Source organism: Chelmon rostratus, chromosome 6, assembly GCF_017976325.1.
Source record: "Chelmon rostratus isolate fCheRos1 chromosome 6, fCheRos1.pri, whole genome shotgun sequence".
In the NCBI taxonomy this organism is placed as follows: Eukaryota; Metazoa; Chordata; class Actinopteri; order Chaetodontiformes; family Chaetodontidae; genus Chelmon; species Chelmon rostratus.
Window position 1 is genome coordinate 21,112,623 of NC_055663.1, and position 13,731 is coordinate 21,126,353.

The following is a 13,731-nucleotide window of genomic DNA, read 5'->3' on the forward strand; positions in this document are numbered from 1 at the left end:
CCCATTTGAACTAATGTGCGCTGTCTTATTTTGTTTTCTTATCTTGTCAGGCTTTTCCCCACAGTGATGATTTACATGTGTGTCTTGCCTACATAACATAAATTGTGCTCTGCCTTTAGACTACAAAGCAGTTACTCCAGTTGTTAAAGGTACAATCCTGCATTTTGTTTGTCAGTAAAATATTGCATTGAGAAACAACACAAATTTCACAGTTATGTTTCTTTAATAATCTTTACATTAGGAAAAAGCTAATTCAACATGTTTATGTATTGTTTGCACGTGAATGAAATAAATAGCAAAAAGAACAAACAACGAACCAAAATATGCAAAATAAAGTAGAGTTGCTCCCTTGAATCTGGCAACTTTGCACCGAAGGGTTAAAAAAAAAAAAATGAAGGAGTGGTAGTGAAACTGCCATTTCTGAGGAGTCTTGGCTTTAGTGGAAGTCTTGGTTGAGAATGACATACACACACACACACACACACAACCACACACACATACACACACAACCACACACACAGCAGGAGAAGCAAAGGAAAACAAAGGAGGAGACTGCGGACATCCTCACTGAGAGGACAGCGACATTAATACAGACCCGACTGCAACACGTCACCTGAAATATGTGTCCTGATAAATTCACGCTACCAAAATATAACTCAGGATGCCTCGATGTCACATTTTCAAACTGGTCACAAATATCCTCAGACTTCAGCACAGACTCAGACTGTATATGGCAAACGTACTGTGGATCCTGCAATGAGCGAGAGCTGCACAGTTGGCTGGATAAGCTGCTAAGTTGTAACATAGAGTCTGAACCGACCGTACAGAGTAACTTAACACCAGGCTGAAAAGCACTATTACAAAGAGGTCAGGAGCTAAAGCGAGTCGGATGCTAATCTGAGAGCTGGTTGTTCGATGCCCGGCCCCTCCAGCCTGCATGTCAAAGAGTGCTTGGGCAAGAAAGTGAACCCTAAGTTGTTTCGTGAGTGTGTCTGAATGGAGTCTGCACCTTGCATGGCAGCCTCTGCCATCAGTGTATGAACGTGTGTGTAAATGGATGAATGTTGAAATGTAAAGCGCTTTAAGTGGTCGGCAGGTCTCTAGTTAAAAGTTTCAAGTCTGTTGCCCATCTTCGGGTTGGGTGTGGTCAGAAGTTTGCCTGGTTGTAGCTGTAACCACACCTGTCAGTGATCATGTGGTCATGGTGCACTGACACACCTTTGAGCACATCACTGCAGCTGGCACAGCTGCGACGCGTTTCATCCTCTGCATGGCTTCACACAGCGTCTCAGAAGTGGAGCGTTTCGCCTGCCCAATTTTGTTGACTTGATCAGATTGTGTTGATTTGAACATTTTTCCTTGATGTTTGTGGTTCTTTTGTTATCTGTTGTAATTTTTGTTGTTCATATACAATTTACACAGGTGTTTTATTTTGAAAATTGACCGGATTCTCTATGCACTTCCTGTGTCTGACTTCCTGCCTGGCTCGAGCCGCTGCTTCTTTCTGGAATGGTCGCGATCAGTTCTGGCAGCCATGTCACAGCTGGAATGCGACGCAGGCGTGCCCGCAGGAATTTGCAGGTTAAACCACTGAAGTTCAGAAAAAACAGGATTTTCAGCTGGTGTTTCGTTTCTCTTTAAAGCCACTAAGCTTTCTGTGACCTTATTGTTCTGATCTGCTCTTCATGCTTTGTACTGGTTGACTTGCCAAAGAGATTCAGATGTATATGATGATGTGAAGCTGTAACCTGCCAAGAATGAATAGTTTCTACCTGCTAGCCCAGCCCAGGATAACACAGCAGGGCCAAAGCCGCTTATGTTACCCATAAGCGTTACCTATTACAGTATTTGCCTTTTGGAGCAGCATGTTGACTGATCAGGTCACGTGACTCCAGACAGTGACTGTATTTTTGCATTCTGTAGGCCCCGACCAGCAGCGTTCAGGTGACAGGTGTGTATAATGACAAATAATTCAAGTTCAGTGTTACATCAGTCTGAACGGGAACAAAACATTAAAGCTGCAACAATTAATAATCTATTGTAAACAAATAAATAAGTTTAATTTGAAAAAAAAAAAATCCTTCAGAAATACAAAAACTGGCCAAAGGAATAAAGAGACACAGCAACAAATGACTATAACTTTATAATATTTATAAGGAGGTATCTGTGTGCTTTAGTGTGTATGGACAATGATGGAAGCTGGAAATGAACGGCTCAATGATGACCTCGATTTACTGCGCTGCGTCATTTTTATGTTCAATAAGCTGCACTGGCGCTGCTGCCTACCGCCGCCAGAATAAATAAATTCATTCTAAGCCTGGAAACATGATAAAACTCTGTCTTCATGACACCGACAATGCACCGTTACGTGATGTAACATGTAATAGCACCTTATCTTAATGGCACAATATCACTATGAACTGCATTTTAAAGTTTTTGAATGGATTAAAACCTCAGCCCGATTTCCTTTCACAGGTTATGAAGCTAGACAACAACTCAATCAACATTTAAGATGATTCATTCGGACACGGCGGCAAATTGCTCGTGCCCGATGGCTTGACTGTAAAGTGAAAACCAGGTGAAAAAAAGATGTGCGAATGTGTACTTACAGTGTAGTTTAGAAGCATTCATGCCTGTTTTCCTATGTGATATAGACTACATCATATACTGGACAATACACTTTACTGACACTATTATTACAATATTCTAAATATTCTTTCCAATAATGCTTATCTGTCAATCATCCAGCATTTCAAGGCACTTACTTTTGATTAAGTTCTTGCATTAATTTTTTAAGGTTAATTCATGTCTTTTGTTGAATAGTTTTCTTTGCTGCTGTGACACAGACAGTTTAAAACAGTTTGACCTGACAGAGATGAAGCCGTTCTAAACTGCATTTCAACTTGAGTAAAAAACACATTATCAAAAAAAATACGAATGGAACATGTTTTGAAAATATTTTCCTCTGTACAAACTGTGTTTACTCATCGAGAGATACGAGAGGTCTGACCAAGAGCACCAGCAAAAATATTAAATATAATAATCAGTAACGGACACTATCTACTTGAAAAACAAAATCATACTGTACAAAGATACATATACAAAATACACTGACAGTCATTTGTTGCTGCTCAATAAAGGTCATAATATTAACTCTTATACACAAATATACACTTGTGTACTTCGAATACAGGGTGAAGACAGCAATAACAACAAAGAACATTTATTTCACGCCTCATATATGAAATAAATATTTTCTAGAGTTATGCCTCTCAAATATATGGCATTGTTGGACAACACTGCCCTGATTTATAGGTTTTAATTTGGAGCCTTGGCTCAAAATGGGATCCATGTGTTTTTAATGATCCCCTAAGTGGAGCAGCATTGTGTTTTTGTGTATTTTTTTTTTTTTTTTCTTGATTCTAATCAGCACCATGCCACTGCAGGGCCCATCTGGGTGGGCTGGAGCTGGGGAGCCAACAGTGGCGGGAGATACCCGGCACTCACTTCAGGATCTCCTACAGTTTTAGGCTAAAAACACACTCAGTACACAGGCCTGACGACATTTTAGCACACACCGTGTCTACTCACAGCGAGGAAGGTAAGTGTTGGAGGAAAACGAGTTAGTACTATCGTACCGGCTTCCATGGTCGGCGGTGCCAGGAGGCAGAGCCTGGGCAGGGCTGCAGGTTGCATTGCTCCATGTCGGGCGGCTTGTCCAGGATGTCGCAGTTGTAGTCGTTGAGCCTCTGGCCGTTGGGCCTTTGACAAACCACCAGGCGAGTCCTCCTCCCTCCACCACAGGTCTGAGTGCACTGAGGTTAGCAAGCAAAAATCATGTTAAACAATATCATATTATTACATTACATAATAATAATGTGTTTTATAATGTGTGTGACTTTATAAAACCGGTTTCCTTTCACCTAACTAACCCAAATAAAAAGACTTTCAGACTGAAAATGAACATTGTATAATAAGTGATAAGAGAGAGACAGACGTGCACACAGAGAAGACATAACAGAGGATAAGGATGAGACTCTGAAGCTGTGTGGGAAATGTAATAAGGTTCATGACAGCGTTTTGAACTCTAGCTTGAACCTCACCTCCCCCCAGACACCGTAGTTCCACAGCGGGCAGGGCCCAGAGTCGCAGCTCTTAGACTCGGCAGGTTTGACCCTCTCATCACAGTAGCTGTTACTGCGTCCATCAGCATCCTGACAGACCACCACTCGCCTCTGGAAGCCTCCTGCACAGGTACTGGAACACTGCAGAGCACACACAGTGTGTCAGTGAGGAGAGCAGCACACACACACATAAAGATGCCTAAACTCACAGGCCATAACTGGCTGGATCTAGCTGATTATCTTGATTATTTTAATTTGAGCTTTAGCAAAGGTACAACAGATACTTTATCTTTGTAAGAACTACATTTTCAAAAATAAGCTTGCATGTGGTTACTCACAGGCATTTAGCACCTACAAAGTTAGAAAATATGTAGAAGCACTTGCCCCCCCACCCCTCTCTTGTTTTTACAAGGGTCTAATAAAACACATTACAGCATGGTCAAGTATTTTATAGATTCCACTGATTAAAATTTCGCCTTTTCAGTGTTTACAAACCCGAAAATGCAGGTGCACATATACAAACACAGGCAAATACATACAAAACATGTTCTGCTGAATCTACCTGAGTCTAACCAAGACCAAACCCAGCTGCCCTGTTCAAAATGATTCTCTAAAGATGGAAAACATCCGTCCATGAGGGAAAATCTCCAACACTGAACAACACAGCCTTGAGCAGAGCAGTAGGCACACTCTGCATCCAATTAAAACGGCACATCCCCGCTGTCAGTGGGAGTGAGTACATTCAGTGCTCTCTATATGCGAGGGAGGACAGCACAGAGTGAGCCTGAACAGCAGTGCTGGGATGAATGGCTCTGCTTGGGGGGGGGGGGGGGGGGGGGATTTAGAAAATATAACAATGTTCTTCTCACGGATTTCAGAAGAACAAGATAAAACCACAAAAAGACATTCATCTTCTCTAAAATAGAGTTTCCCAGTAAAATAACCAGGTAGATGGAGTAACTGACATGACTGATGACATCTCCTAACTGACTTGTGCTTATTACAAATTAATAACATCAGCATTAGCAGCAAAACACAACACAAATACAAACATTTGCACAAGCTTAGATTGAAAGAGCACATACTATGTAACAGCTACAGGCATAAAACAACTAAAAATTAAGGGACTCATGCATTCTGCATGTGGACTACTTTAACTCATTTGCTACCTATGAATTGCTGTTCAGGTCTATTTTGCACCTCCACCATGCAAAACTAGAAATAGGTTTTTTATCGCTAGTGTCCAAGACAAGGTTGGTCGGGCAAAATACGCCACATTGAGCCACGTTTTTGACAATTCGATTCAAGGCCAAGGACTTTAAGAGAATTAAAAGCCTGGACTACTCCAAACCATTTGGGTTCATTTGTGTCCGAATTTTTCTTGGTTGCACAGTCCTTAACGTCTATACACTCGCTGACACACCATATATATACACTCTGCAGTCCTCAGTATGCATTGCATTCAGTCCCTTGGCGCTGTTTGTAAAGTCCTTTACCATGTATGGCCCTCTGTCCTGGGAAATGAAAACATCTGCTACCTCCAAGTTAATGTGTTCACAAGAATGTGTGTCCAGACACACGCAGACCTCCATAACAACACCTGAGACATACTGTGCACTATGCTGTCCATACATAAAAAATATTCAATTCATCAGTTCTTTCTTATGGAAGCTAATATTTGTGTGCCTATAAAGTTCTTAATTGGTTTCCTGTGCACAACAAATAAATGACACAATTTTCTAAAACAAATCTCCCACAAGACAGAATACTTCTGCACATCTATTTCCCCAAAGATCACATGCTGAACATACTGCGCCCCAGGGTCCGGTCCTCCACTGGTTGTCTGCTGAGGGCACATTCCAGCTGCTGTGCCCAGGATGCCGTCCTGGGTCCTGGGGATATCCGTAGGGCTGGTCATTGATGCGCTGACGGTTGTATATGGAGGAGCAGGGTGCAGCATTACACTCCTGTTCTGTGGCTGGCTTCTCATCCAGGTCACAGAAGGACTGGTCCACTGGCTGGTGGTAGTTGGAGCAGACCACCTGCCGGGTGATTCTTCCCATGCCACAAGTCACTGAACACTGGAGGAGAGAGAGCAAAGGTGTTAAAAACTGAGGTGAACAGTAATTTAATCTTGGAAGAAGATTTTCCTTTTATTCTGAAAGTTCGCGTTGAGAGCTAAATGTCTCCCAAAGACAGAGATCTAATTTAAAATAAAACTCAACTACATGTCTGCATTGCTGTGAGAACCACACAACAGACTGATGTGATGCATTGGTTCTATACTTTCTAAATGTCAAACTATCCTGACATTTAATTTTTGCTTACCCTCTTTCAGTTTCCATTCCTTTTATTTCTCTACTGAGATTTTTTGTGGGACATTTTCCAGGTTCTAAATCAGCCCTAAGTTTGGGGAGTATTGTTTTCATTGATTGCTCCCATGTATTGTTTCATGATGTGAAGCCTTGTGATGTGAAGCCCCAAGAGCCTGCAAGTGTTAATACAACGGCAGTAGAAATCAACTTAAAATGACATCAATTTAACGAATTTAAGACTTTGTCCTCAGAGATATTCCATTTCACATGAACAAATGATTAAAAGATCACGGCAGCATCACTGTAAATCATCCCTGGCTCCTTCACTGGCAGTGATCTATCAAGCGTTTTGGCTCTGTTGCCATGCTGACACTCACAAATCAACACTGTCCAAGATCACAGCAGCACCAAATACCCGTTCTGTTTCTGGGTGACTTTAACATTGCTGGAAAAATGAACATGTGAGTGATTACTAAGGGTCTCTGGAGTGGAGAACATCTGTATTGATTGGACACAGTGATGGATGTTTTTACTCACAGGAGACCACTCCCCAGCACGCCACTGGCCACAAGGGCTGAAGCAGGCAGAGGACTCCGGGGGACGGGGCAGGTGGGCGCAGTGTGATTCGTCGGCCACTCCTCCCTGGGCATCTCTGCAGCTGACATAACGCTCCCGCTTCCCCTTGCCACAGGACACCGAGCACTGACAGGACATGCGGGCACAAGCAGAGCTGAGATAAATACTTACCCTACGTGGAATTTAAAAAATGTTTGTATCATGTGGTTCACTAACTGCATTCTACTTCTCCTGATTCAAAATTATCATGATGTGGAGTGCAACTGTTTAGAAAATGCACCACAAAACTGAATTTAAGTGCCATGTAAGCTGTGCCGAACAGTTTTTGTAAACTGGTAGCTCAGGATGCTAATAAGAGCATACTATATATATATACCATGTCATGTCATTGTGGATTTACTTGGTGTCACAAACAAGTGCCTTTATGATTTTTTCTACCATTGTGTCCTTAAATGACACCCTGATCAATTTCACCTGCTCATACTCTCTAGTCATACCCCTGCCACCTCAGTTGGACATCACAGCATTCATCTGCAAGCGGATGAATGCCTAATGCAATCAAATGGCTCCAGCTCAAATAGGCATGTTAATATCTCGCTCATATCAATGACACTCTATAGAGGGTGGCAGTTCCGCTGCCTGGGGGGAATGTATGCATGTGTATGCGGCCGTGTGGTGTGTGTATTCTGTGTGTGTCGTCTCTGAGACCACACTGGCGCTGGCCTCTTTGACATGTGAGCTCACACCGACTTTGAGACTGACAGACGGGGTTCAATCTTAGAAACCGTAGACTCGTGTTTAGATGAAATCTGGTTTTCATTTGCGATGAGTAACAATGCAAAGTATCAGAGAGACAGAGGGGCCTCTCAGCCCAGACAGTGGAGCCTGTGTGTGTGTCTGTATATGTATATGTGTGTGTGAGTGTGTAGATGCAGCAGGGGGTAAAAGAGACAATGCCAAAGAGGATCATGGTCCTAAACAGCATGTATGAAGGAATGTTGGGATATACAATAAAGTTCAATATGACAACCTAATATTTGCAAACACACATGCAGGAGACCCATTATGACTGTGCGGTTTTCCTCTATTAAACACAACTTTTTCATCAGTATTCTCATTTTTCTTTCTTTGTCAAAAGTTAAATCTGATCCCAGAGCCGAGCAGACCATTTTCGCTCTAGCTGCACACACAGAAAGATGAACGAAACAGTACAAGAATTTGTTTACCTTTTAACAAAAACTTCACCGCTTTTGTATATTCTTTGGACTCCATAAGGTAAACCTACCAGCTGTAATGTGCTCTGATGGACCCAATAAACCCTATTTGTTTCCTTACCGCAGTCCAGGAGCCGTATCTCCACTGAGTCAGGAGCTGAGCTGAGTTTTCAGGACGGGGCGTGCTTTGTGCCGGGGAGGCCCATGGACACGCCGGCATCTCACAGTCCTGCACAAACAGACATGCAAACAAAGTAAAATGAGTTATCATTGTGACATTCACTCACACGTTTCAGAGACTTCATTGGATGCAAAGATCCAGGACATGTGAAGTCCTAATAACAAAAGATGCTTGAAAGGTCTTTTCGACATCATTTCAGGATGTCTGCAGCTGCAGAAAGCTCCTTTATTGTTTAGTTCCTTTTCCCACAGTTTGTATATATAATGTCTGTCCAGATTGTGGTGACCTCAAGCCAAACAGCTGCAACAGATCATCTATCTGGAGACTGAAAGGTCATCGGCTCAATACTCTCTGTGTCCATCAGCGTCTAAGAGACCTTATGCAATGCACTTAAACCACTCAGGTAAAAGTGTGCTGCAGCCTTATGGTCTTCGTCCACCTTGATGCTGGACTTTGGGTCACAGCAAAGCAGAACAGGCAAACATTTAAAGAGGCTGCTGATGTTAACAGGTTGCAGTTTACAGCTTGTTTCACTGCCCCCAACGTAGTCAAAAAATCATTTAATGCTGCTTTAACTTGGCTAAGAGTGGGTACTATCTTGTAGGGTCGATTCAAAGGCTAAAATAACCCAGGCAGCCTAAATTCCTTGGCTCAACTCTGATCTAGATCTGGCACTTCTGGTTGCAGGATTTACAGTGACAATCAGCAGTTCTTTCATGTTTGTGGATGCATTTTATAAACTGTCTACAAGGGTCCTGCTTATTGTAAACAGCGACTTTCAAACTTATTGGAAGCACAAGAACAGGATGAAAACAACTTTTAACTCATATAAATTCAGCAGTGAAATTCAAATCAATGGTAATGAGCCTTGTGTCTTGTTGCATCTAAGCTGCTGTACTGTATATTACATCTGGATTCACTCCTGTGTGCAGCATTTAATGCTTTTTGTTTTATTTATTTACCCCAACAGCAAACCACCAAGTCTGGCACATATAAGGGTGAAACCTTGAATGATTTTTTTTTTTTACCTGACTGTCTCTGGGCCTCGCCGCAGCATTGCACTCTCTGTCATCTACTGTGTCACCGTAGGCCCCCGACACACACCTAACAGCTCTCATCTGGTAGCCGTGGCCACAGGTCACCGCACACTGAAACACAAAATCACACACATACATGCACATGCTTAGTCCAGTCAACCGCAAGCTATCTCTAACTCTATCGAAGTATGTCAAGGTTGATACCTCAGATAAGGCCACAGTCAAGGTTCAGCTCAACAGAGCCCGGGTAAGACTCTGACACACACACACACACACACACATAGGGACACACGCGTTCACATACAAACCCACAGTTTCGACTCGACCCTTTACCCAATTTTTAACTTGCACACGAGGTGATCTGACCACGTTCAGGTACAACACGAGAGCAGAGGAAGTGCCACAGGATAGGTTTATTTGAGCAGCAAATTATAATTACACAGGCATTAACTGGCCAATACATTCCAGCTCTGTAAATATCACTGACTTTATACAAAGATGTTTGGGAGGGCATTAGATCTATATGTATAAACTAGACCATGAATGGCCAAAGACGCCCATTCATGCATGTTTCATTCAGTTTGTGCTTTACCCTAACAGAGCTAAATTTACACAGATACAGCTGAAGTTTAAATTTTGAAAGCGTAGGAAGGTGTGTGTGTGTGTGTGTGTGTGCGCGCATGTGTGTGTGCGTGCGTGAGTGTGTGTGGGTCAGGTTTAGTCTGACAGGATATGAGGCCAAAGTGAAAGCATCATGGAGGAAATGGAGTAAGAGCACACACTCCTCCGTAACTTGCCGGTATATCACACACACACACACAGAGAGAGAGAGAGAGAGAGAGAGAGAGAGAGAAAGAGAGAGTGAGAGAGGGAGAGAGAGAGAGAGAGGAACAGATATGAGTCAAACTCCTAGACAACAAGCCACACGTGAAACCCATTTCCTCGGTCAAACACTGGTCAAGTCACCTCACCCCAGTTTGCCTATGTCTTATCTGTGTGTGTGTGTATGTGTGTGTGTGTGTGTGTGCGCGTGCGCAGGACTCACCGCTCCCCAGACGCCGACCTGCCAGGACGCACACTCGGCCAGCTCGCAGCTCCCCACAGCAGGAGGTTTGCTGGATGGGTCGCAGAAGTGCTCACTCAGCTTTTCCTCCCCGGCTCCGGTGCTGCAGGACACTTGTCTGTGCCTCGTCCCCTTCCCACAAGTCACCAGGCACTGCGTGAGGAAGGAGGGTGTGGCACGATGGTGGAAAAGGTAGAGAAAAAGTCATTAACATCAAAGTCACATTCAAAAAAAGACATTCTGGTACAAACTACTGCCACTGGAGGAGGGCAACATATCACAAACACCTTTTAATACTATGCAATACAAATCAACAGCAATTTATACTACATCATTTAATATGATCATAGAGTTACTGTCTGACACAGACAGACACAATAAAAGCTGAATTCAAGCTTCATAAAGGCAGGATTTATTGCAGGCTATAGCATGGTGCAACCTTAAAACCGCATTATATTTTATTGCAATCTGGTCCACCTCCTGTATTATATGATACACCCCTGACTTTACTGCTAACCTCTATTATTGCTGAGCTGTGCTGAAGGCTAATTTTGTTGCTGTAAGCTTGTTAAAATTTGAAGACTAATGCTTTTCGGTCTCCTTCCGGGGGTCAACAAAGCCTTCAAACTTTGTTGCTGCTTTTGTAAGTGTGGTTCTGCGTATGCGATGTGTATGAAAGTCTCCCACCTCGCTCCACTCGCTCACAGTCCACTTCGGACACAGCTGGTCATTGCAGGTCTCAGTGACCACCCTCTGGTATTCGTTGCACTCCCTGTCCGCCAGCTGTCGACCCAGGTTGTTCATACAGTAAGACTCTCTTCTGCGGCTCCCACGTCCACATGTCTTGGAGCACTGTGTGCAAGAATGCATTAAACATGTTCAGTTAATTGTTGTGTTCATCTTTGTTGCACTTTCTCCATTAATGAAATGATTATGATACTAAAATTATAGTGCAAATCAGAAATATTCTTCAAGACACTTTTAAATTAGATTCATTCTGTTTGCCCAGCATATACAATACAGTTCTTTCATTGACGCTACCTGTGACCAGGCACTGTACTGCCAGCTCTTCAGCAGACAGTCGCCATGGCAGGGCTCTCTTGTCTGAGGTTTGGCGACGTCTCCACAGGTGCTGGCTTCCATCCTCTCACTCTGTCTCTTCATCAGGCTGTACTTCATACACTGGACATCCAGGCTGCGGTAGCCTGGGCCGCATTTAGCAGAACATTCGCTCTTTCCAGCAACATGCCACCTGTGTTAGGGAAGATGTGGAAAAATGTTTGGCTGTGTGTGCGTAGAAATTTGTTGTTTTTGTTGTTGTGTGTTTGTGTGTGTGTGTGTGTGTGTGTGTGTGTGTGTGTGTGTGTGTGTGTGTGTGTGTGTCGTTGTGCATTACTGCGCACCTGACTTCACAGTCAGTATTGCAGGGCTCAGTAACAGCAACAGGACGAGGTAAATGTTCACAGCGTTGGTCCGACACTTCAAGATGATCACTCTTACGTACACATACCGCCTTTCGCCTTCGCTCACCTGCACACACACACACACACACACACACACACACACACACATATGCACAGAGACACATGAAGAAAAGCAGGTTTTCAATCTGACAACATCTGGCAGACAGTTCGCTTGCGAAAATATCACATTCCTTCACCTTTAACAGGTCTGACCAGCTTTCTGACATCCAGTCCTTCATCATACAGCCTTAGGGGTCCATGTCAGTCTCAGACCCCACAAATACATCTCTTTACTGGATCCCACTGTGCACTCTGACCTGCTGGGAGCCTGACTAGCTTGCTTCTAAAAGGGAAATTTGATGGGCTTAGTCAGGTTAAGGGCCAGGCTAAAGGGAAGGTGTCTGGCGATGTGATTGGCCGGGGTCACGTTGGGGTTGCCAGGAGAGGGATTTATGGAAGAAGGGGATGAGTGAGTATGTTCTTAAATCCAGAGGTGTGTGGAAGTGATGCAAGAGAAATGCTAATCCTAATGTGCACCGACACTTGGATCCATGTCCATGTAATAAGAGCTGTAAGGCATCATGGTTCCTATAAATTTTACAGTTTTTACAGATTTTTCGTGGTAAATTTCTTTTATTTATACCACAAGTAGACCACAAAGCTCTACAGCTATAAACCTTTCTTCACAAGAACAATTACTGCAATTTGTGAAATATCTATGGACCAAAATGAACTTATGCATATCATAGCTGCTCAACTCCCAGAGTTTGTGCAATTTTAAAGCTTTTTAAGATTTACTGAAGAGAAACAATCATGTTCTTCATGTGTGGGGATTTAGACACCAAGCTGAGATCTTACCCTGACAGATGCGGTTGCACTCGAGCCAAGAGCCTGAGGGATCCCACACAAACTGCTCCCTGTGTTCCTCGATGGGTATGTTGAAGGAGTAACGGACATCTGGGTTGTAGAGGTTTCCCACACACAAGACCTGCGGAAACACACACAGAGATATCACCCTTTTAGACTGAGATCTATCTCACTAACACACTAAAAACAAAAAGGAGCAACCTTCCTCCTTATACCTGCAGAACGAGCTCCTCCTCGATGCGGTCGGTGCAGTTGATGCGCTCCACTTTCGTGTCCGAGCCGCTGTACTCAATGACGGTTCCCTTGAAGGTGATTTCCCTTTTGAACATGGCCACCACGAAGTTCCCATTCAGGAGGGAGTTGGACTGGCTATCAGATAATGCTGGAATAAGAGACGGACAGATGAGCAACAAATCTGACCGCAAACCATGAACAACACGGAAGCCCAAATGTGAAAGAGTTCAGCATTAAGTGTAGGAAGGTTTGGTTTCTAAAATGAGTTTCGCTCTTGCAGAAATAAGGTTTTGGGAATGTTTACAAGAACTGACGTTTATCATTTCAGACTATATGTTAAGTAAACAGTGTTTGAGTTGACAGCCTATTGTTCTGCAAGGCCATTGTTGAGGGGAGGTATGTTGAAACACTGGTGGTACTAAATTGCTGTTATTTGGAGTTAGACTGCGTGACTCTTCCTAATGACTGCAATGCAAACAAGGGAGCTCCACTGAATGCAAATACAAACAAGTACATAAACATATAAATAACATGCAGGAACACATGGCTAGACACTCACACATAACCCCAAAATGAACGTCGACCACCTCCTTCTCTACCTCAAATGCTATGATTCCAAGAAACATGCAGTTAGTTACAATCTGAGCGTGCCTGCCA

General features: G+C 43.3%; 1 protein-coding gene across 1 annotated transcript in view; it reads right to left on the reverse strand.

The window, feature by feature from the left end:
- The window catches only part of LOC121607431 (A disintegrin and metalloproteinase with thrombospondin motifs 20), an 80,649-nt gene that overhangs the window by 21,302 nt on the left and 45,616 nt on the right, over positions 1-13,731 (reverse strand). The window contains exons 19-30 of the mRNA XM_041938214.1: positions 13,056-13,222; positions 12,832-12,961; positions 11,914-12,040; positions 11,552-11,762; positions 11,198-11,362; positions 10,493-10,663; positions 9,439-9,558; positions 8,351-8,458; positions 6,977-7,141; positions 5,936-6,205; positions 4,104-4,265; positions 3,639-3,815 (exon numbers count right to left, since the gene is read on the reverse strand). Of these exons, the coding sequence (XP_041794148.1) occupies positions 3,639-3,815; positions 4,104-4,265; positions 5,936-6,205; positions 6,977-7,141; positions 8,351-8,458; positions 9,439-9,558; positions 10,493-10,663; positions 11,198-11,362; positions 11,552-11,762; positions 11,914-12,040; positions 12,832-12,961; positions 13,056-13,222 (1,973 nt within the window). The remainder of the gene's footprint in view (positions 1-3,638; positions 3,816-4,103; positions 4,266-5,935; positions 6,206-6,976; positions 7,142-8,350; positions 8,459-9,438; positions 9,559-10,492; positions 10,664-11,197; positions 11,363-11,551; positions 11,763-11,913; positions 12,041-12,831; positions 12,962-13,055; positions 13,223-13,731) is intronic.